This window comes from Balaenoptera acutorostrata, chromosome 19 (genome assembly GCF_949987535.1).
Source record: "Balaenoptera acutorostrata chromosome 19, mBalAcu1.1, whole genome shotgun sequence".
Taxonomy (NCBI): domain Eukaryota; kingdom Metazoa; phylum Chordata; class Mammalia; order Artiodactyla; family Balaenopteridae; genus Balaenoptera; species Balaenoptera acutorostrata.
The window spans coordinates 65,597,077-65,622,548 of NC_080082.1; the positions used below are offsets into that span (position 1 = coordinate 65,597,077).

Here is a 25,472-nt window from a genome sequence, read left to right on the forward strand (position 1 = left end):
TCTTAAAGAATATTTAAAGATGAAACAGTACCAATTACACAGAAATTCTTCTAAAACAAGATTCAAACATTTCCCAACTAGTTAAGTGAATGATGCTATTAAAACACTATGGGGGCTTCCCTGGTGGCGCAGTGGTTGAGAGTCTGCCTGCTAATGCGGGAGACACGGGTTCGAGCCCTGGTCTGGGAAGATCCCACATGCCACGGAGCAGCTGGGCCCGTGAGCCACAGCTGCTGAGCCTGCGCGTCTGGAGCCTGTGCCCCGCAACGGGAGGGGCCGCGATAGTGAAAGGCCCGCGCACCGCGATGAAGAGCGGTCCCCGCACCGCGATGGAGAGTGGCCCCCGCTTGCCGCAACTAGAGAAAGCCCTCGCACAGAAACGAAGACCCAGCACAGCCAAAAATAAATAAATAAATAAATAAATAAATAAATAAATAAATAAAATTAAAAAAAAAAACAAAAAAAAAAACACTATGGACCGGGCTTCCCTGGTGGCGCAGTGGTTGAGAATCTGCCTGCCAATGCAGGGGACACGGGTTCGAGCCTTGATCTGGGAAGATCCCACATGCCGCAGAGCAACTAGGCCCGTGAGCCACAATTACTGAGCCTGCGCGTCTGGAGCCTGTGCTCCCCAACAAGAGAGGCCACGACAGTGAAAGGCCTGCGCACCGCGATGAAGAGTGGTCCCCACTTGCCGCAACTAGAGAAAGCCCTCGCACAGAAACGAAGACCTAACACAGCCATAAATAAAATAAATAAAAAACAAAACAAAACAAAACACTATGGACCAATACCCACATGATCATAGATACAACAGAAACCTTAACAAAATTTTAGCACTGAATCCAGCCATATACATATGAAAACACATAAATCATAACCTAGTGCTGTTTATCAGGAATGCAAAGATGATTTAACAACTGAATCTATAATGTAATCTATATTAATAGACTAAAATAAAAACAATCATCTCAAAGATGTAGTGGAAGAATTTCACAGAATTCAAAACCAGTGAATGATACAAATTCTCAGCAAATTAGGATTAGATGGGAACTTCCTCAACGTGATGTAGGGTATCTATGAAAAAAACAACAGCTAATATATTTGATGGTGAAAGCCTAATGCTTTTGCCCTGATATTGGGAATAATGCAAGTATGTCTATGCTCATCACTTAACATTGTACTAGCGGTCTGTGTTAGTAACATAAAAAAAAAAAAAACTTCTGAAGATTGTAAAGGTAGAACCAAAACTGTCTATTCATGTAAGACATGATTATGTTGAAAATTACAACTCATTCACCAAAAAGCTACTAGGTCTAATGATTGAGAATGATTGAGTTTAGCAAGGTCCCAGGATAAAAAGGCCAATATACAAAAATTAAGTGTGTTTCCATATACTAGCAATGAATGTTTGGAAATTGAAAAGAAGAAATCCGTTACAATACCATCAAAATATGAAGTATTTAGAAATAAATTGAATAAAATATGTTCAAAAACAATACGAAATTATCAAACACTGCTGGCAAATTCTATAAAAACATTTAAAGGGTAAATAATACTAAAATAACATGTCCTTTCAGAAAATAAGAGAAGGATCAAATGCTTTCCAACTTATTTTAAGAGACCAACCTAATTGATATAAAAACATAATGAGTACAAAAAAAATAGTAATTACAGAACTATAGTACTAATTAATACAGGTGAAAAAAATCCTTAACAAAATATAGAGCAAATTAAATCTAGAAAAAAGTAAAAATAATAAAATATGTATCATTAGATCTTGTCAGAGGAAAATACAGCTGACTGAATACTAGGAAAACAATCACCCCCACAGTGTGTTCTGTAGCCAGAGAGAGCTTGTTAAGACCTGAATCAGGGCACCTCCATCAGCTCTAAACCGTCTATGGCTCCCACCACCCTCAGAAGGCCCAGTTCCTCATTTGCCATTTCACGGCTGATTCCCGCCCACCTGCCCTCTGGTCCCAAAAGACATAGAGTAGACTTGTGGTTTCTAGAACATTCTCAGGTCAGTGCCACAACGAAGCATATGCACATGCTAGTTCTTGTGCCTGGCAACGTTTACCTCATCCTACTGGGTTCCAGAAATTGGAAGTGCGCCACACAATCCCCGTTTCGATTAAGGATCATAGCCCAAGAATAACTCACCTCTGAGTACCCCAAACTCCAGGGCAGAGAGAGCGGAGGACGAAAAAGTCCTAGGACAACAGCATCCTCTATATGGGGGCTCTGGGGCTAATAGGATGAGGGTCCCAATGGCTGGCGGCCCGAAGCCCACCCACTCACCTGTGTCCGACCCGGCTACCTGTCGCCAGTCCACCCTGTGAACTGGGCAGGGACCCAGGCGGGTCCTTCAAGCTTAGTGGACTCCCCAGTCGTCCGGCCCTGGTCGGGGAGTGACCTTGGCTGACCCCGCATTCCAATCCTCAGTTTCCCACGTGTAAAAGGCACACAAGGCCAAGGATGCCGACTCCAGGGACCTGGAGGAAAGAAGATTGGTGCGGAGCCGGAAAAGCACGCCGCCAGGCGGGGGTCACGGCTCGTACAAAGGCACAGAGGTAGGTCCTAGTCTCTTCTCTCCTCCTTCCTTACTTGATCCCTAAGAGCCGCCTGGGAAGCAGGACCGGGTCTCCACCGACGAGGCACGCTGACCCCACAAGAGCCTCTGTGACATCATCGGAAGTCCCGCCTCCACCTCCCCAGGAGGCAACGCTTCTTTCCTGGGTAGTCATTGGATGAGCGCCCTTCGTGCACGCACAAGCACAGCCTTCCGGGTAATGTAGTTTCTGTCCTACCTCCCGCCAGGTAAGGATAGGCCCTTCCCATTCTCCATGGCAAAGGCCAAACAGCCCTGCGAGGGACCCTGAGAAATAATGCTCTGCGGTTCCAAAGACAGGGACCACGCCAGGGTTTTGTGGCCACGTTGGGCGAAGCCCCATCCTGAAAGGTATCTAACTGGAGACCTCTGCCTGTGCAGCCTTAGGCAAACCTCAACCTGTCAGAACCTCAGGAAAAATATATAATTAAAAAACAAAACGAGGGACTTCTCTGATGGCACAGTGGCTAAGAATCCACCTGCAGGGGACAGGGATTCAATCCCTGGTCTGGGAAGATCCCACATGCCTCGGAGCAACTAACCAGGTGCGCCACAACTACTGAGCCTGCGCTCTAGAGCCCACTCTAATTCAGTTGTTCCCAAACCAGCAGTAGCATCAGTATCATCAGGGAATTTGCTAATATTGCCAGTACAAGGGTCCCACCCCACCATCAGTCCATAGGTAGCCTGAAACTGCAGTTCCCAAGAGGGCACTAAATCCTGAGCAAGTGTGAGAACTGAAACCACTAATACCCAAGGGGATATCCCACTGGAGGAGCAAAAATTAGAAGACATAATTTCATGATCACTTCTGCCCATATTCCATTGCCCCAAGCTCATTTACATGGCCCATACAAGGAAAGCAGGGCGTCCATAAAGAGAAAATTCGATAGGAGAGCATCTACCCAGTTTCTAACACAATCCATCAGTTTAGTCACCAGATAATCCATTTTATTATTATTCTTACACATTCAGCACTATTTATTACTTTGGGGGTGATAACCCCAAACCCCATTCCTCCATGTTAATGTTAGTATTTCTGTTAATAATCTAAACTAAGACCAGAAGGCTATAAACAAAGTAAGTTGACACTCACTCCCAATATAATTATGGTTCTGGAATACAGTGGAAGGAACTATTCGAAGACCTGATGAAGAAAAAACCCTGCCAATCTAGATTTCCATACACAGCAAAGCTGTCTTTCAAGAAAGAGTATGACTATTTTGAGCCCCAAATGGGAAATTTAATGGAAGATTAGCAATCATAAAATGAAATCCTAAAGTTTATATTTAAGAATTTGGAAACCAATCCCAGATGAAAGATCTGCAATAGAGGATCCAAGAGGGGAATGCATATGTGGATGGATACAACTGCTCAGGATTTGTATTAAACAGTAATAACACTTCCTTTTGGAGTTACAATAATGGAATTAACACAAAGTCTCAACACATATACTGAGATAGGACGTATTGGTTAATGTTCCAAGTCCCTTATATAGCCTGGGAAGAGGAAAAAGTATGTATAACTCTGTACTCTTTAAATAAGTGCTTGTAAATCTCAGCTTAGACAATAACAAACAGAATTAGAGTATATGCTTTCCAAACTAGAATAAAGAAAATCTGTAAGTAATAGAAAGTGTTTTTTGGTGTGGAGGGGGGCAGGCATAGAAAGAACAAGTGACACAAAGAAATCCGAAAAATAAGAGGACATATTTAAACCCAAATTATGTATATCAACTATTACATTAAATAAATATGGAATAAATTAAATTAGCAGTAAGTACTTTTTGATGGCTCAAAATTCCCTTCACAAGGGATTTTCAAGGAAAGGTTTAAATGTCCATTCAAAGCACAACTAATATTCCATGGCATCCTCAGCCACACCATCTCCACCAGTTAAAAAAAAACAAGGGGCAGGGAAAACTCTTGGTTTTGCCTGACAGGGAACCAAGACCTTATGCAGAATGTCACTAGAGCCCATTATCAAGCTTCTTAAGAACTAAAATCTGCTGAGATGCCATCAGGAACTGCAGTATATTTGTACTAGAAATCCCATCAGCACATCTTCTGGTGAGGAAGGAATAGGATAACCCAAAGGAGTAATATATGAGTTACAATAGCTGACTTTTAAGCATATACACATACCCAACACTGTGACAAGCACTTTACAACACTATCCTTTAACCTGCACAACCTGGTAAAGTGGGATGGCCAACACACTTGTTTTGTAAATAATGAAAATGAGGGTTCAAATGGTTATTCGATCTCCCAGTATACAGGGGAGGAAACCAAGAACCCAAAAGGTCCCTGAGTTGCCCTGAGTAATGGCCACCAGTAAGTAGCACAGTTGAGAATAGTGCCTGAAGTGACTCAAGTCTCATCACTGCTCTACGCACCCTCCTGCCTAAAGTCATCTAATCTGGGCAGGGCCAGGGCCCCTCCTTGGTCAGAGAAATAAGGTCATGGAAAATTCAACTGCCCATACTACCATCATGGGGACAAGGAATCATCCTGCCTTTTCTGTGTCCCAGAAAGGGACCTTCAGCTTCACTCGCTCACTCAACACACTTGCTAGGTGCTGCTCAAGAAAATGGAACACAAGGCCAAGCCATGACTCACGTTTCCCATGAATGCAGAGGGCTCTCTCTTGAGGACTGAGGGAGAAAAGTCATTCCCTGGGGCTCACCCCAGCATCCAAATGATGAACATGTAATGTCAGCTCTGCCTCTTAACGTGTCCCAGGTCATCCTCATCTCATCATCTCCAATGCCACCATCCTAGGCCAGTCCACTGTCAACATACTCCTGGACTACAGTGGCCTCTTTCCTCTCTCCCACATCAGTTTTTGATTCTCCTCATTCCCCACAGAGCAGCCAAAGGGAGATTTAGAGACAAATAACATCATTCCACTGTCCTGCTGAATCCCTTCCTGAGCCTCCCAGAGCAGTTGCAATAAAATCCACATTTCTCATGATGTGTGTTGGGCCCTGAACCCTCCATCTCACTGCCCACTTGTCTCCCTTGGACACACTGGTCTATTTCCCCCAACAATTCCGGCTCTTGCCTGCCTCAGGATCTTGGTACATGTTGTTCCCTTTGCAAGGAGTGCTCTTCTCCATCTTCAAACATGGCTGGGGCTCTTCCATCCCTCATGGGTCTGCACGATATCATCCTTGTATACCATCTGTTCCTCTTCCCATGCTTTACAGTTTAACATACATCTTTCCACTTTTACAGACACGAAGAGAGGCTTGTGAGGAAGCAACATGACCAAGGTCATCCAGCTGGTGATGGGCACAGCTCAGGAGCATTGGAATCCCAATTGTCCCCAGAGTCCAAGCTTGTAGCCAGCCACTAGACCACTCTTCCTGATCACATCTGTCCTCTATGCCTAAGTCTTAAATTTATTTATTTTATTTATTTATTTTTGGCTGTGTTGAGTCTTCGTTGCTGCACATGGGCTTTCCCTAGTTGTGGCAAGCAGGGGTTACTCTTCATTGCGGTATGCCGGCTTCTCATTGCAGTGGCTTCTCTTGTTGCAGAGCACAGGCTGTAGGTGTGGGCTTCAGTAGTTGTGGCATGCGGGCTCAGTAATTGTGGCTCATGGGCTCTAGAGTGCAGGCTCAGTAGCTGTGGCACATGGGCTTAGTTGCTCCACAGCATGTGGGATCTTCCTGGACCAGGGCTCAAACCCATGTCCCCTGCATTGGCAGGCGGATTCTTAACCACTGAGCCACCAGGGGAGCCCCTCCATACCTAAGTTTTGACCTTGTTCTTCATTATGCTGGATGGGGATCATAAGCATGTTACTGTCATGGCAACAGAGTTGATATACCTCACCTGTGTGTTATCATGTGTATTTCCCATTCTAAACAGCAAGACCCATGTCTCAATCACCGATGTGTCTCCATGATCCAGGACCCAGGACACTGTGTGAGGTAATGGGGATAAAGGATGGGGTTCTCATGACTCCTGCCCATCATACTAGCAAGAACACAGCAGGCCCCTCTATACACAGAAAATTAGACGGGGAGACACAGACCATTAGGGAAGGGGGTCCTTCATCCACTGGAATGCATACCACTCCTGCTCTGGGACAAATAGTCCCAGGTCTCTGTATGGACCACGTCATAGCAAAGAGCTTTCAGGTGTGGAAAGAAGGTCCCTCTGCTGAGAACCAAGTCATGTTTTGGGAGAGACTGGCCTCCATTTCTGCAGTGCAAGGGCTCAGCTCTAGCTAAAGGTAACACCACAGTCAAGCAAGAACTGAGCATGTGAGGGAGGCCAGGGCCTCTCTTGGGTATGAACTCTCATATGCCAAGGAACATTTTTCCTCTGGCCAAACTATTTGCCACAATAGTTACTTTAGAAAAGTCTGTCCCCAGTATGAGATCTCTGATGTTGTCTGAGCTCTGCCTTCTGGTAAAAGGCCTTTCCACATCTCTTACACTCATAGGATTTCACCCCACTATGAATCTTTTGATGTGGTGAGGGTTGAGATGTAGCTGTAGATCTTTCCACACTCACTGCACTCATAAGGCTTCTCCTTAGAGTGACACCTCATGTGTCGAGTTACAGAAGAGCTGTCACTAAACGCTTTCCCACATTCTTTGCACTCAAAGGGTTTCTCTCCAGCGTGGGTTCTCTTATGCCAAATGAAATCAGACTGGTGGGCAAAGGCCCTTCCGCATTCACTGCACACATAGGGCTTCTCTCCACTGTGAATCTGCTGGTGCTCCATGAGGTGTGACTTGCGGCTGAAGGCTTTCCCACACTCGAGGCACACAAAGGGCTTCTCTCCACTGTGAATCCGCTGGTGCTCCGTGAGGTGTGACCTGCGGCTGAAGGCTTTCCCACACTCGATGCATACAAAGGGTTTCTCTCCACTGTGAATCCGCTGGTGCTCCGTGAGGTGTGACCTGCGGCTGAAGGCTTTCCCACACTCGACGCACCCATAGCGTTTCTCCCCAGTGTGAATGCTGTAGTGTCCAGTGAGGTCTGCTTTCTTGAGAAAGGGCTTCCCACATTTTTTGCATTTATAGGGTTGTACTCTAGTGTGAATTTGCTGATGTTGAACAAGGAAGTGATTCTTGACAAACCCTTTCCCACATGCTTTGCATCTGTAGGCATTCTTCCCTCCATGAAACAACGGGCCTTCCCTTGATCCACATGACTCACACTCATGAGAAGCATTTGCTGTAGACACTCTATCCTGTAAATCTTTTGAACACAGACTGTCACGTATTTCCAAGTCACCACAGTCAGGGTTCACCTTTCCAGGGAGGGTTTTCTTGTGAAGGACTGTTCCTGTCCTCAGGTGCCCTCCCTGCTTTTCTGATACTCCTTCTGGTTTCCTGGCTTGCCCCAAAGTAGAAACACTGAAGCCTTCCTGAGTCAGTGACGTTTGGACTAAGCATCCATCAAACAAGGCTGGCTGAGAAGCAGTAGTCTCTGTGGTCTTGGTTTTTGCTTTGTCACCTGAAGGGAATCCAATACACAAAAGACACATATTAGCAATACCAACACAGAAGAAATAAAAATCACCAAGCCAGCAGGAAAAGGAAGATGGAGATGTGCCCCTGATACCTGACACCAGCTGGGTTTTCACATTTCTGAAACTCAGGGTTTTGTTTTGTTTTGTTTTGTTTTTTGCTAGTCCTTGGATTTGTGACACCTTTAAAGGGACAGCCTCAAGGAGAATTTGGGGCAGAGGCCAGAGAAGGTAGAGTGGAGTCCCCTCCTCACTGTCCAAGGAGAGGGTAATGATGATACTGTGTGTGCTGTATTTGTTCTAAGAAAGGACGTCACGTGGTGCTACAAGAACACTGAAAAGGGGGCATCTAACCCAGCCCAGATGAGAAAAAGATGTCAGGGGAGGATTCCCAGAAGAGGTGTCTTGAGGTCTGAGTCCTAAATAACTAGGAGTAGTTACCAGATACAGATACAGAAAGTAAGAAGGCATCACAGCCAAAGGAGACAGAGTGTACAAAGGTGCAGAGTCTAGAGAGAATACTGGATGTCCAGGAAACTGCAGGGCAGGCGAGGATGGTGGAGGTATAGACAGAGATTCAGCAGAGGTGGCATAGCAGATTAGTGGGAAAAGAAGGGACTATACAAAATATGCAGCTAAAAAACTGATTTCCCAGATGAGGAAAAAAGTTCTTGCATTTCCACTTCACACCACACAGAAAGTTAATTCCAGATTCGTTACAACTTAAATGGCAGAAGCCAAATTTCAAAATATTTTCGTAAGCAATAGAAAAATAGAATATCTTTTTTACTTTGGTGTAGGAAAAGATTTCCTAGCAAGACATGAAAAGCAGAAATCATAAAACAAAAGATAAATTGACATGACTAAACAAAATATGAATTTCTTTTCACCAAAAGATACTTTAAAGAAATAAAAATGCAAGCTTAATGCTAGTAGAAAACAACTGCAGCACATATGATGGGTAAAAGATTAGTGTCAGGAATATGTAAAAAATCTGATAAATCTAAAAGAGGAGAGCAACCATCTTAACAGAAAGTTGTGGCAAAAAAATTCATAAACTGACATTAGTAAAAGACAACACACATGTGGCCACTAAACAAATAAAGAGTTACTCAACTTTCTTAGTAATGAAGGGCTGCAAAACAAACTATGCTGAGATACTCTTACATCCACTTGACTGGCAACAATTAAGGAGCCTGGCAATATCAGATATCGGAGAGGATATGGGCCAATGAAATCACTCAGACATTGGAAGTGAAAATTATTATATCCACTTTCAGAAAACAACTGGATAGGACTTCCCTGGTGGCCCAGTGGTTAAGACTCCATGCTTACAATGCAAGGGGCATGGGTTCAATCCCTGGTCTGGGAACTAAGATCCCACATGCTGTGCAGTGCGACCAAAAAACAAACAAAAAAAAGAAAACAACTGGGTATCATCTTAATGTTCCAGGCACCTAGTTATCCAAAATTCCACTCCTAGGAACAATATCAGGAGAAACTCCTGGGTGTACCTGGTGGCGCAGCAGTTAAGAATCCACCTGCCAATGCAGGGGACACGGGTTCGAGCCCTGGTCCGGGAAGATCCCACATGCTGCGGAGCAACTAAGCCCGTGTGCCACAACTACTGAGCCCGTGTGCCACAACTACTGAAGCCCGCGCGCCTAGAGCCTGTGCTCCGCAACAAGAGAAGCCACCGCAATGAGAAGCCCGTGCACCACAACAAAGAGAAGCCTCCACTCACCGCAACTAGAGAAAGCCCACACGCAGCAACGAAGACCCAATGCAGTCAAATATAAAAGAAATAAATTTATTTTTAAAAAAAGAGAGAAACTCCTGCACATGTGCACAAGGACACATGTGGAAGAATTTTCACAGCAGCATTGTTTGTAAGAGTGAAAAACTGGGAAAAAGTAAATGTCCAAGAGAATGAATATTCTGTGGTATATTCATGCAACAGCATATTTTACAGCTGAAGAACATGAGTGAACTACAACTATATGTATGATAAATATTAGTAACATAACACTGAATAAAAAAGCCAGCTCAGATGGCTAGAGAATACTCCTTTTATAAAGTTTGAGGAAAAAAAAACCTACACAATATATTGCCTAGGTATACGCACATATATACACACAGGTATGATAAAATAATTTTAAAAACTAATGTATTGGCAAATTCAGGAGGTGGACTTTGGGAGCAGGATATATTAATTTTTCCCCTTTTCCTTTTTTAGTGAGTGTATACGTGTATGCTTCTGGGTGAGATTTTGTCTGTATAGCTTTGCTTTCACCATTAGTCTTAGGGTTAGGTCCATCCGTTTTGTTTTTTTTTTTACTTAAAAAAATTTTTTTTCCTAATAAATGTTTTCTTAATAATTTTTTCCTTATTTTCTATTTTTAAAAAATTAAAAAAAAATTTTCAATAAGTGTTTTCATATTTTTTATTTTAAAAAATTAAAAAAATTTTTTCTTAATAAATTTTCTTCTTAATTTTTTTCCTATTTTTATTATAAAAAATTTATAAATCTATTTTTAAAAATTAAAAAAAATTTTTCTTAATAAATTTATTCTTAATAATTTTTTTTCTTATTTTTTATTATAATAGCTTTATTTTATTTTATTTGATCCTCTTTCTTTCTTTCTATTTTTTCTCCCTTTTATTCTGAGCCATGTGGATGAAAGGCTCTTGGTGCTCCAGCCAGGCATTAGGGCTGTGCCTCTGAGGTGGGAGAGCCAACTTCAGGACACTGGTCCACAAGAGACCTCCCAGCTCCACGTAATACCAAACGGCAAAAATCTCTCAGAGATCTCCATCTCAACATCAAGACCCAGCTTCACTCAACGACCAGCAAGCTACAGTGCTGGACACCCTATGCCAAACAACTAGCAAGACAGAAACACAGCCCCTTCCATTAGCAGAGAGGCTGCCTAAAATCATAATAAGGCCACAGACACCCCAAAACACACCACCAGACGTGGAAGTGCCCACCAGAAAGACAAGATCCAACCTCATCCACCAGAACACAGGCACTAGGCCCCTCCACCAGGAAGCCTACACAACCCACTGAACCAACCTTAGCCACTGGGGACAGATACCAAAAACAACGGGAACTAGGAACCTGCAGCCTGTGAAAAGGAGACCCCAAACACAGTAAGATAAGCAAAATGAGAAGACAAAAAAACACACAGCAGGTGAAGGAGCAGGGTCAAAACACACCAGACCTAACAAATGAAGAGGAAATAGGCAGTCTACCTGAAAAAGAATTCAGAATAATGATAGTAAAGATGATCCAAAATCTTGGAAATAGAATAGACAAAATGCAAGAAACATTTAACAAGGACGTAGAAGAACTAAAGAGGAACCAAGCAATGATGAAAAACACAATAAATGAAATTAAAAATACTCTAGACGGGATCAATAGCAGAATAACTGAGGCAGAAGAACGGATAAGTGACCTGGAAGATAAAAGAGTGGAAATAACTACTGCAGAGCAGAATAAAGAAAAAAGAATGAAAAGAACTGAGGACAGTCTCAGAGACCTCTGGGACAACATTAAACGCACCAACATTCGAATTATAGGGATCCCAGAAGAAGAAGAGAAAAAGAATGGGACTGAGAAAATACTTGAAGAGATTATATTGAAAACTACCCTAATACGGGAAAGGAAACGGTTAATCAAGTCCTGGAAGCACAGACAGTCCCATACAGTATAAATCCAAAGAGAAACACGCCAAGACACATATTAATCAAACTGTCAAAAAATAAATATAAAGAAAACATATTAAAAGCAGTAAGGGAAAAACAACAAATAACACACAAGGGAATCCCCATCAGGTTAACAGCTGATCTTTCAGCAGAAACTCTGCAAGCCAGAAGGGAGTGGCAGGATATACTTAAAGTGATGAAGGAGAAAAACCTACAACCAAGATTAATCTACGCAGCAAGGATCTCATTCAGATTTGATGGAGAAATTAAAACCTTTACAGAAAAGCAAAAGCTGACAGAGTTCAGCACCACCAAGCCAGCTCTACAACAAATGCTAAAGGACCTTCTCTAGGCAAGAAACACAAGAGAAGGAAAACACCTACAATAACAAACCCAAAATATTTAAGAAAATGGGAATAGGAACATACATATTGATAATTACCTTAAATGTAAATGGATTAAATGCTCCCACCAAAAGACACAGACTGGCTGAATGGATACAAAAACAAGACCCATATATATGCTGTCTACAAGATACCCACTTCAGACCTAGAGACACATACAGACTGAAAGTGAGGGGATGGAAAAAGATATTCCATGCAAATGGAAATCAAAAGAAAGCTGGAGTAGCAATTCTCATATCAGACAAAATAGACTTTAACATAAAGACTATTACAAGAGACAAAGAAAGACGCTACATAATGATCAAGGGATCGATCCAAGAGGAAGGTATAACAATTGTAAATATTTATGCACCCAACATAGGAGCAACTCAATATATAAGGCAAATACTAACAGCCATAAAAGGGGAAGTTGACAGTAACACAATCATAGTAGGGTACTTTAACACCCCAATTTCACCAATGGACAGATCATCCGAAATGAAAATAAATAAGGAAACACAAGCTTTAAATGATACATTAAACAAGATGGACTTAATTGATATTTATAGGACATTCCACCCAAAAACAACAGAATACACATTTTTCTCAAGTGCTCATGGAACATTCTCCAGGATAGATCATACCTTGGGTCACAAATCAAGCCTTGGTAAATTTAAGAAAATTGATATCGTATCAAGTATCTTTTCCGACCACAACGCTATGAGGCTGGATATCAATTACAGGAAAAGATCTGTAAAAAATACAAACACATGGAGGCTACACAATACACTACTTAATAACGAAGTGATCACTGAAGAAATCAAAGGGGAAATCAAAAAATACCTAGAAACAAATGACAATGGAGACACGACGACCCAAAACCTATGGGATGCAGCAAAAGCAGTTATAAGAGGGAAGTTTATAGCAATACAAGCCTACATCAAGAAACAGGAAACATCTCGAATAAACAACCTAACCTTGCACCTAAAGCAATTAGAGAAAGAAGAGCAAAAAAAAAACCCCAAAGCTAGCAGAAGGAAAGAAATCATAAAGATCAGATCAGAAATAAATGAAAAAGAAATGAAGGAAACAATAGCAAAAATCAATGAAACTAAAAGCTGGTTCCTCGAGAGGATAAACAAAATTGATAAACCATTAGCCAGACTCATCAAGAGAAAAAGGGAGAAGACTCAAATCGATGGAATTAGAAATTTAAAAGGAGCAGTAACCACTGACACTGCAGAAATACAAACGATCATGAGAGAGTACTACAAGCAACTCTATGCCAATAAAATGGACAACCTGGAAGAAATGGACAGATTCTTAGAAATGCACAACCTGCCGAGACCGAACCAGGAAGAAATAGGAAATATGAACAGACCAATCACAAGCACTGAAATTGAAACTGTGATTTAAAATCTTCCAACAAACAAAAGCCCAGGACCAGATGGCTTCACAGGCGAATTCTATCAAACATTTAGAGAGGAGCTAACACCTATCCTTCTCAAACTCTTCCAAAATATTGCAGAGGGAGGAACACTCCCAAACTCATTCTACGAGGCCAGCATCACCCTGATACCAAAACCAGGCAAAGATGTCACAAAGAAAGAAAACTACAGGCCAGTATCACTGATGAACATAGATGCAAAAATCCTCAACAAAATACTAGCAAACAGAATCCAACAGCACATTAAAAGGATCATACACCATGATCAAGTGGGGTTTATCCCAGGAATGCAAGGATTCTTCAATATACGCAAACCAATCAACGTGATACATCATATTAACAATTTGAAGGAGAAAAACCATATGATCATCTCAATAGATGCAGAGAAAGCTTTTGACAAAATTCAACACCCATTTATGATAAAAGCCCTGCAGAAAGTAGGCATAGAGGGAACTTTCCTCAACATAGTAAAGGCCATATATGACAAACCCACAGCCAACATTGTCCTCAATGGTGAAAAACTGAAACCATTTCCACTAAGATCAGGAACAAGACAAGGTTGCCCACTCTCACCACTATTATTCAACATAGTTTTGGAAGTGTTAGCCACAGCAATCAGAGAAGAAAAAGAAATAAAAGGAATCCAAAGCGGAAAAGAAGAAGTAAAGCTGTCACTGTTTGCAGATGACATGATACTACACATAGAGAATCCTAAAGATTCTACCAGAAAGCTACTAGAGCTAATCAATGAATTTGGTAAAGTAGCAGGATACAAAATTAATGCACAGAAATCTCTTGCATTCCTATATACTAATGACGAAAAATCTGGAAGTGAAATTAAGAAAACACTCCCGTTTACCACTGCAACAAAAAGAATAAAATATCTAGGAATAAACCTACCTAAGGAGACAAAAGACCTGTATGCAGAAAAGTATAGGACACTGATGAAAGAAATTAAAGACGATACAAATAGATGGAGAGATATACCATGTTCTTGGATTGGAAGAATCAACATTGTGAAAATGACTCTACTACCCAAAGCAATCTACAGATTCAGTGCAATCCCTATCAAACTACCACTGGCATTTTTCACAGAACTAGAAAAAAAATTTCACAATTTGTATGGAGACACAAAAGACCCTGAATAGCCAAAGCAATCTTGAGAACGAAAAATGGAGCTGGAGGAATCAGGCTCCCTGACTTCAGGCTATATTACAAAGCTACAGTAATCAAGACAGTTTGGTACTGGCACAAAAACAGAAATATAGATCAATGGAACAGGATAGAAAGCCCAGAGATAAACCCACGCACATATGGTCACCTTATCTTTGATAAAGGAGGCAAGCATATACAGTGGAGAAAAGACAGCCTCTTCAATAAGTGGTGCTGGGAAAATTGGACAGATACATGTTAAAGTATGAAATTAGAACACTCCCTGACACCATACACAAAAATAAACTCAAAATGGATTAAAGACCTAAGTGTAAGGCCAGACACTATCAAACTCTTAGAGGAAAACATAGGCAGAACACTCTATGACATAAATCACAGCAAGATTCTTTTTGACCCACCTCCTAGAGAAATGGAAATAAAAACACAAATAAACAAATGGGACCTAATGAAACTTAAAAGCTTTTGCACAGCAAAGGAAACCATAAACAAGACCAAAAGACAACCCTCAGAATGGGAGAAAATATTTGCAAATGAAGCAACTGACAAAGGATTAATCTCCAAAATATACAAGCAGCTCATGCAGCTCAATAACAAAAAAACAAACAACTCAACCCAAAAATGGGCAGAAGCCCTAAATAGACATTTCTCCAAAGAAGATATACAGATTGCCAACAAACACATGAAAGAATGCTCAACATCATTAATCATTAGAGAAATGAAAATCAAAACTACAATGAGATGTCATCTCACACCGGTCAGAATGGCCATCATCAAAAAATCTAAAAACAATAAATGCTGGAGAGGGTGTGGAGGAAAGGGAACACTCTTGCACTGTTGGTGGGAATGTAAATTGATACAGCCACTATGGAGAACAGTATGGAGGTTCCTTAAAAAACTACAAATAGAACTCCCATACGACCCAGCAATCCCACTACTGGGCATATACCCTGAGAAAACCATAGTTCAAAAAGAGTCATGTACCAAAATGTTCATTGCAGCTCTATTTACAATAGCCAGGACATGGAAGCAACCTAAGTCTGCATCATCGGATGAATGGATAAAGAAGATGTGGCACATATATACAATGGAATATTACTCAGCCATAAAAAGAAATGAAATGGAGGTATTTGTAATGAGGTGGATGGAGTTAGAGTCTGTCATACAGAGTGAAGTAAGTCACAAAGAGAAAAACAAATACAGTATGCTAACACATATATATGGAATCTAAGGGGAAAAAAAAAGGCCATGAAGAACCTAGTGGCAAGATGGGAATAAAGACACAGACCTACTAGAGAAGGGACTTGAGGATATGGGGAGGGGGAGGGGTGAGATGTGACAGGGTGAGAGAGTGTCATGGACATATATACACTACCAAATGTAAAATAGATAGCTAGTGGGAAGCAGCCGCATAGCACAGGGAGATCAGCTCGGTGCTTTGTGACCACCTAGAGGGGTGGGATAGGGAGGGTGGGAGGGAGGGAGATGCAAGAGGGAAGAGATATGGGAACATATGTATATGTATAACTGATTCACTTTGTTATAAAGCAGAAACTAATACACCACTGTAAAGCAATTATACCTCAATAAAGATGTTGAAAAAAAAACCCAAAAAACTAATGGATTGGGACTTCCCTGGTAGTGCAGTGGTTAAGAATCTGCCTGCCAATGCAGGGTACATGGGTTCGAGTCCTGGTCTGGGAAGATCCCACATGCCATGGAGCAACTAAGCCTGTGCACCACAACTACTGAGCCTGTGCTCTAGAGCCCATGAGCCACAACTACTGAGCCTACGCAGCACAACTACTGAAGTCCACACACCTAGAGCCCGTGCTCTGCAACAAAAGAAGCCACCACAATGAGAAGCCCATGCATGGAAACAAAGAGTAGCCCCTGTTCACCGCAACTAGAGAAAAGCCCGCGCGTAGCAACAAAGACCCAATGCAGCCAAAAATAAATAAATAAATAAATAAATAAATTTATTTTTAAAAAAAAGTAATGGATTGAACATTTAGATGAAGTGGACCGATTGAAAGACACAACATACCAAAACTAACATAAGAAGAAACAGTATCTGAATAGCTCTACATCTACAAGGAAATAGATTTTGTAATAACATAAGTTACCCCAAAACAAGGAATGAATAATAAATCCAAATTATGCAAAATGGTTATCTCTGTGCTGGAGGTATGGGGATAAGAAAGAAAGACTTCAGCTTCAGTGTTGTGGTCCTGAGACTCTCCTCTAGAGTGCCACAAAGAGTAAGGAGATGACACCAAGCACTGATGAGAATGTGGAGCAATGGGAACTCTCATACATGGCTGGTGGGCGTGCGGGATGGTCAACCACACTGGAAATTGTCTGGCGGTTTCTCTTAAAGTTGAATATACACCTATCCCATGTCTGAGCGAGTCCAATCCTGGGTATATGCCCAACAGACCAGCTCATAGCAGTTTTGTTCATGACATCCAAAAAAAGGGTAACAACTCTGATGTCCATCAACAGGAGAATGGATAAACTGCAATATATTACTGTAATGAGATACTACACAGTATGAAAATATCACACTCCAACTATTTGCAACCACATTAATGAATCTCATAGACATCCTGATGATCAATAGAAGATGGGCAGAAAACATACTATGAAGTTCTGTTTTATCGACTCGAGGACAGTGAAAACTCACTGACGGTGTCTGAGTATTGGAAGTTACCTTCGTAGGTGGTAGTATGGACTAGGAGGGCTCACAAGGAGCCTCCTAAGGTCTGTATCTTGACCTGAATGGTGGTTACTTGGATTTATTCATGTGTAAAAATTCATCAGGTTGGGACTTCCCTGGTGGCGCAGTGGTTAAGAATCCACCTGCCAATGCAGGGGACATAGGTTTGAGCCCTGGTCCAGGAAGATCCCACATGCCATGGAGCAACTAAGCCCGTGTGCCACAACTACTGAGCCTGCATGCCACAACAACTGAAGCCTAGATCCTGCACCTAGAGCCTGTATTCCACAACAAGAGAAGCCACTGCAATGAGAAGCCTGCACACCTCAATGAAGAGTAGCCCCTGCTTGCCGCAACTAAAGAAACCCCATGCACAGCAACAAAGACCCAACGCAGCCAAAAATAAAATTAATTAATTAATCTTAAAAAAATTTTTAAAAATCATCAGGTTAAGTCCTTTAAGATTCATGAATACTGATATGTGTCAGTTGCACTTCAGTTTTGAAAAAGCAGAAAAAAATAAAGAGTGAAGGGGATGCATGGAAGTCTAGTGTAGACCTTTCTTCTAAGAATGAAACACCTCCTCTAAGAAGCTGGTTGTACAGACAGTCACACCAATTAGAGGCCATTCTAGAGCTCAGGAAGGAACTAGGAGATGAAAAGAATTCCCAAGAAGGCAGGAGATGTTCCTGGTGCAGGAACTGGTCACAGCTTCAGAGGGAGGTGAGAACAGAAGCTGTAGGCAGCAATCAGATACAGATGAGTCTGAAAGGACTGAGGAAAGAGAAAGAGAAGTAAGCAATCTTTATTTCCAACATGAATTTTCTCATAGGATGAGGCCCCAGCAGCTGGGGAGTGGTGAAGGTTTGGAATAAGGTGAATGGCTGGGAGAGCTGCTGCAGGAGACAGAGCTGGGCGGATGCACAGAGCAGATGAACGGAGACAACAGGGTGTGCAGCATTACGCAGACAAGAGATGACGAGAGAGTTGATAATGGTGGTAATGGTGACGCTCAGGAAGGGGATGGACTCAGGAAATGGATGCGGGGTATAAAATGGACAGGACTTGGAGATGGCTGGATGAGGGATCTAATGATTGTTCAAGGTTGGTTCTGGCCTTCTCAACATCTTGGATGTGACTGGTGTCCCCAGGGAGGTCCCAACAAGAAGCTTCCACGGAATTTCAGAGGCAGCAGTCCCTCCCGGTCTGCATGCATGCTGTAGTGACCCCCACTGCCTGGCTCTTGGCAACCCACCTGAGGAAGAGCTTTGGGAAAAGCCTCTCTTCACCATCCATAGCTTTTGCCCAGGATTCAACAGGTAGGTCAGTTCTGGTTTGGGAACAGGATGCCCTGTTTATGGAGATAAAGGACAAAGGTGTTTTGTAAAGACCACGAGGACCCTCTCTATAGAGTGTGGTATTCAGGACAGGGAAGATTTCAGAATAATGGTGCTCCCATGCAAGCAAAAAAAAAAGAAAAAAAATGCTGACCTGGATCCTGAAACCGAGGCGCAAACACCAGCCTAGGACAATGTCTACCCAATAGTCTCCATCCTATAGAACCCAACACTGGGCAGGTGTACACCCCACTCACATGCAACCACGGGACACTGGAAAAGTCACCCACTCCTTCTGCAGCTGTTTTCTAATTAATCTAAGTCAGTGTGTCTCACCAAGTGACGCCTGATTCTCACCACAGACCAGTTCAAACTAGATCTCTGGGGTAAGGCCTGGGCATTAGTAGTTTCCAAGGCTCCCTGGGTAATTCTGGCACCTGGGAGTAATGAAAGCCCTTGTCTCCATCAACTTGCAAATGGTACCCCCAACCATCAGCAGTCTCAAGCAGACCAGTGACTTAAGTCTGTGGCTCAGTCAGAAGGGAGAGCCTTGACTGTGGGAGAAGGAAGGGGTGAACTGGGTGTTGGACTGCTCCAGTTACTGCTGCAGCATCTTGTGGCTGGTGAGGGACCCGGATGAGGCCCAAGCAGACCCGTGCACTGGGAGAAGGAGCAGGAAAACGGAGAATAAGGTTGGCCTCAGTACCTGCCACAGTCCAAAGGCAACTGAGCTGGGATTCAACACCAGGCAGCCCGGTTCCGAAGCCCGGCCTGCTGAGCATCGCACTGGGGAGAAAACGGCTCAGAAGCCCTGTGTGGGGTCAGCAGCTGGGAAAAAGTGGGCTGCTGATTTGGGGGGAATGTGAGTGTGAGGATTTAACTGTCGGGGACCAGGGGATGGTGCGAGGGGCCTTCTTGGTGATTCCCCAACTTGTGCATTGTAGGAACCACAAAAGAGGCAGACACGGGGAAACCCACGTGGTGATTTGGGTATCTGTGGACATTCCCACAGACATCACCTTTCATCTCCTTTCAGCGTCATTTCACAAAGGAAAGGGCTTTGACCACCAAGAAAGGCAGAGGATTGCATCTCATCACGAAGGGGCATCTTCTAAGGTTGAGCTCAAATGTTAGCATTTTATCTTCCCGAGAAACTAAACACTGCCACGGCTGTGTTTTCCTTATACCATGGGGCAGGGGAGCCTGCTGGGGGCTGGAGATGCTCCAAAGATGGATCTGGTGGAAGCCACAACAGTAGGTACATGAGTAAAACATGCACTGGGCTGGACACATAAGACTGTGAATTTTACTAAAGTAATAACATTAAGAATGTAATAATATCACTGAATAATATATAAGAGAGTTTAAATTATCACAATAAAATATTTTGCTCCAAAATCTGATTGATTCCTTTGGGCAGGAGGTCCCCAGAGGGGAGAGAACTGGATTCAGAGTCAGGCAGCTTCAGGAAAACCCAGCACCTCACAGGATTCAGTGAGCAGAGCAGGGCAAGTGCCTGGAACAGGCCTGACGCAGCATCAGTGCTTGGGGGACATTAGCTGTGACTAATTGTTACTAAAGGCTTTTCTTCCAACCAAACCTCTTAAATCAATTTCTTCAAAAAGGGAATCTCTAATCACTCTAGAAAAATGGGAAAACATTTCCCTTGCTACAAATAAAAGGTTACCATCAAAACACAACAATGAAATCAAAATAAGGTGATTAAGTCCCAGAGAGTTCATCAGCCTGCTCAGGGGTGTGAAAGTTGCAGGCCGCTCCCTCTGCTGAAAAGGGAAATCAGCAACGGTCATGGGTGGAAGGCATGAACGAAGCATGAGCTGAGACATTTTCCTGCCATGAGTCAGGAGGGAAACACCTTTCTCAGGATGTCCATCAAAGCCATCTGGTGATACATCTGTGTGTCCTCTAAAATCATCTGTGGTCCCAGCAGAGAGTGTGGGGAGGCCGGAGGAAGGGGATGGTCATACAGACACTGAGGGCCAAAGAAGACTTCCAAATGATATTGTGTTGTTTAAAAAGATAATGGGCGGCATGGATGGCAGACGCCTCCTAGGGACCTGCCTGACTCTCCCCCTTCTTGGAGAATCAGCCCATCATCCACGACCCTGCTAACTGGGCAGTGGGGTCACCTGACCCAACCAGGTTGGGCCAGTCAGATTCCCCTCATGGGAATCTTTCATAAGGGTCCCAGGCTGAGCCTGGGCTGAGTGCTGGAGCGAGAGGTTGTGGGAAGTGTGGGCTCAAGTGGTCACTTCCTGTCACAAAAACACCTACACAGGGGAATTCCCTGGTGGTCCAGTGGTTAGGATGCTGCACTTTCAATGCCAAGGGCCCAGGTTCAATCCCTGGTCGGGGAACTAAGATCCCACAAGCCACACAGCACAAACACAAACAAACAAACAAAACACCTACACAGAAAATGCATGACAGAAACACGCAGAGAAAAGTAGAGATAAGAAATTTGAGGGTCTCAGAGAGCAAGGACTGAGATGCCCACTTCTACCCAAAGCTGTTGTGAAAAGAGAGTGACACAAGCAGAGCCACAGAGAGAAGCCAGGAGGAAACCCAGAGCCAGGGCACAGGCACACGTTCCTGAGGACAGCTCCTCAGGACATCCTGTTCCTGGGATCCCCGCTTCCTTCCATGAGGGGGACCATGCTTCTTGCCCGATGATCCGTGGTGGAGACAAAGGGAGAGCAGGCAGGAGAAGGCGAGCCCAGAACATGGCAGGGACAATGGGGAGGAGGGTGGGCAGCTCCAGAGACCTTCTCCACCATCCGGGCCTTGAGAGAGAGGAAGGAACAGAGAAGGAGGCTGCAGGTCTCCCCCCCGACCCCCCATGGAGGTGAGGAGAAGCCTTACCCAGTGAGACCAGGAGCCTGTAGGTCACCAGCATCACCTTCCGGTACAGGGTCCTCTGAGCCGGATCCAGTAATTCCCACTCCTCCGGGGTGAAGGTCACAACCACATCCTTGAAGGTCACTGGTGCCTCAAAAGTCAAATAGAGTAGCATCATGCGCTTTGGGGCTGTTGGATGGGATCAGAGCCTGTTTAATTTAGGTGTTGTCCTTCCCAGCCTACTATAGTTGGGAACACAGGCTCTGGTGGCCAATGGACAAGGTGTGAGTTTCAACTACTTGAGAGCTGTGTGACCTTGGGCAGGTAACAACGTCTCTGAGCCTCAAGTTCCTCTTCTGTAAAGCATTCTGTATAATAACAGAAACTAACTCTGAGGAGGTGGGGGGATTGAATGAAATGAAACATAACCACAGTCCCTCAGAGCAAATCAAGGGCCCAATGGAAGCCCACTGTTACCATTGTTGTTTTTTTTCTTATTTTTTGCTATATAGCAGGTTCTTATTAGTTATCTATTTTATACATATTAGTGTGTATATGTCAGTCCCAATCTCCCAATTCATCCCACCCCCAACCATTGTTTTGGTATGATTATTTTTCCTCTTTGCTCCTCAAACACCCTGGAAAATCCCAAGCATGATCCCAAGCCAGATCCCAAGCATGTGGGTGCAGCGGGTACTTTAGCTAGGACTAAAAAGACCAGGAGGGACTTCCATAGTGGTGCAGTGGTTAAGAATCCGCCTGCCAATGCAGGGGACACGGTTTCGAGCCCTGCTCTGGGAAGATCCCACATGCTGCGGAGCAACTAAGCCCATTCACCACGACTACTGAGCCTGCGCTCTAGAGCCCACAAGCCACAACTACTGACCCCATGTGCCACAACTACTGAAGCCCACGCACCTAGAGCCTGTGCTCCTCAACAAAGAGAAGCCACATCAATGAGAAGCACACTCACAGCAATGAAGAGTAGCCCCCACTTGTCGCAACTAGAGAAAGCCCGTGCGCAGCAATGAAGACCCAACACAGACAAAAATAAATAAATAAAAACTAAATAAATTAATTAAAAAAAAAAAGACCAGGACCTACCTCAATGAAGAGGTGGCATTTGAGCAGAGGCCTGAACAATGCACAGGGAGACAGTGTTCCAGGCGGAGGGGACTACAAGGGCAAAGGCTGGGAAGTGGGTAAGAGCTTGGCAAGTGGAGGATGGTGTAGCTGGGAGGGCAGTGAGCCGGGGAAGGATGGGAGGGGAGAAGGACACACAGACAGCACAGAGGTAGTCAGAGGGACAGCTGCAGTGGGCCATGGTGGGGGTTTGAACTGATTCTAAGTGTAATGAGCGCCCACCAGCTCTCCAACCAGCTACTGAGCCCCTGTTCCATACAGGGCTGGCCCTGTTCTAGGTCTAGATATAGAGCAGCAAACAGCGATGCACAGATCCTCAACAAGTAACTGAGCAAGACAATGTCAGATGGCCCTAAGGGTTATGGTGACAAGAAAACAAGAGTGGGGAGATTAGAGAGCCTGGGGGCAAATCCGGAAAAGCCTCTCTGAGGGGCCACACGACTGGAATGAAGGAACAAAAAGCAAATACACAAGACAACTCCTGATGGTGACTGGGGTATGACAAGAGTAAACAGGGTCACATGCTGGAGAGAAGCCTGGGGCCTGCTGTGTGTTGACATTCAAACGCACACCACATTCCCAAAGAGCACCATCACCCAATCTTTAATGGACTCACTTTTCACATAAAAGGAAATGTCTTAAACAGGAAACTGAATTTACTGCTGTAAATGGCAAGCCAGCTTTGCATACTGTAAACAGATGGCAACTGCCAAGATGAATCCAGTGACTTCCCTGGCTCCTAGCCTGCCCAAGGGTACTCCTAGCAGAGGAGCAGTGATTCCAAAAATATTGCACCCACTGTGCCTTGGTCCACAGGCTCTCCCTCTCCCTCCAGGCCTCAACTGAATACAGGACCAGATTCCCCTGGGTGAGTCCCTAAGATCATCATAGGACAAGGGGCTCTGCTCCCTGAAAAGTGTCTGGAGTTATGCTACCTGGTTGGATACTGGGGAACACATATCACACATATGCCCTCTCTGATCACCTCAAGCTGGGGGAGGAAATGTTAACATTCTCATTAACCCCAAGAGATGGGAGACAAGGGCAGCGATGACACTTGCTCAAGGTCACAGCCCTGGGAAGGGCATGGACAGAATGTACACTGAAGTCTCCACACTGTTGCTTGAGCTCTTTCCTAAGGCTCAGTCCATTCAGATGGTGCAGGTACAGAGGGGATTCTGAGACGTCCCATTTCTCTCTCGCTTGTACTGCCTTCAGGACAAAACCAGGGAAATGGCCTCCTTGGACCCTAGAAATCAGAGTAACGAATAGCCCAACTAGCATTTCCTGAGCATTCCTGGGTACACTGTGCTGCATTCAGTGGTTTTCACTCCCTGCCCCACTCATCTCTCACAAGGACCCCAAAGAGAAGACGCTGGGATTAGCCCCATTTCACAGCAGAGGAAACTGAGCGGTCAGGATGTAGCAGACTTTCCTGCTACTGGGCAGTGGCAGAGCCTGGAGCTGCACCCAGGCTGTGGGCTCCAAAACCTGCTTTGCACATCTGCAACACACACTTGGGCTGGGAGGATGGCTGAAGACACTATGTGTAACGGGGAGCTCCATGTATGTGTGGGGGTTGCAGGGAGTTCCCGCGCTGCTGCTGACTCCACTCATTCTCAAGCCTGCTCTCCACTTGACAGCTAGAGGAAACCTATTAAAACCTGGATCAGATCCCTTCCCTCCTTGCCTCCAAATCCTCTATCGTTTCCATCAACCCAAAAAGAGACCCCGGGACTTCCCTGGTGGCGCAGTGGTTAAGAATCCGCCTGCTAATGCAGGGGACACGGGTTTGAGCCCTGATCCGGGAAGATCCCACATGCCGCGGAGCAACTAAGCCCGTGCGCCACGACTACAGAACTTGCGCTCTAGAGCCTGAGCGCCACAACTACTGAGCCCACGTGCCAAAACTACTGAAGCCTGCACACCTAGAGCCCGTGCTCCACAACAAGAGAAGCCACCGCAATGAGAAGTCCACGCACCGCAACGAAAAGTAGCCCCCGCTCGCCGCCACTAGAGAAAGCCCGCGCGCAGGAACAAATACCCAGCACAGACAAAAATAAATAATAAATAGCTAAATAAATAAATAACAACCAAAAAAAACCCCAAAAAGAGACCCCGTTCCTCACCCTGCCATTCCAGACCTGACTTCTGTCTCGCCACTCTGTCCCCAACAGGCAAAATGGAGATTTGCAATTCCACCCAGCTCAGCCTCACCTCCCAGCATTTTCACCTAGTGGTTCAAGTGCCTGGGACAGCCCTGCACAGATCATCGATTAACTGAGTTGGGAACTCTTCCATATCAACCCTGGCCTGGATTCAGGGCACTAGGCTGGGACTGACTGACCGGCCTCCACGGCCCCCAGACTCAAAGGCAGACTAAGGGGAAGTGAAGAGACCCAGGACAACTTCGCTCTATATGGGGGCGCCGGGATAATGTGGCTGGAGGTCCAAAGGGCCTGAGGGGCCATCCACTCACCAGTGCCGGGTCTGTCTGTGCCTCTGCCGCGGCCATGAGACCCTTTCCAGGGACCTGGGCCTTGCAACGCAGGAGACCAGGGAGGGTCCCAACGGTTCAGCTGACGCCCCTCCGCTGCCTCGC

At 44.4% G+C, this 25,472-nt stretch overlaps 1 protein-coding gene and 1 non-coding gene across 2 annotated transcripts; one reads left to right on the top strand and one right to left on the bottom strand.

The window, feature by feature from the left end:
* Nucleotides 1-2,708: 2,708 nt before the first annotated feature.
* LOC103011715 (zinc finger protein 599-like) lies at nucleotides 2,709-25,415 on the bottom strand. Its single transcript, XM_028164840.2, is given in 5 exon segments — nucleotides 2,709-7,099; nucleotides 7,101-8,091; nucleotides 18,787-18,882; nucleotides 21,752-21,878; nucleotides 25,350-25,415. Coding segments are annotated over 5 exon segments (1,371 nt in total). The 5' UTR covers nucleotides 25,386-25,415; the 3' UTR covers nucleotides 2,709-6,978.
* Nucleotides 21,174-21,246, top strand: TRNAE-UUC (transfer RNA glutamic acid (anticodon UUC)). Its single transcript has one exon. It is a non-coding gene; the product is annotated as a tRNA-Glu (tRNA).
* Nucleotides 25,416-25,472: the final 57 nt, after the last annotated feature.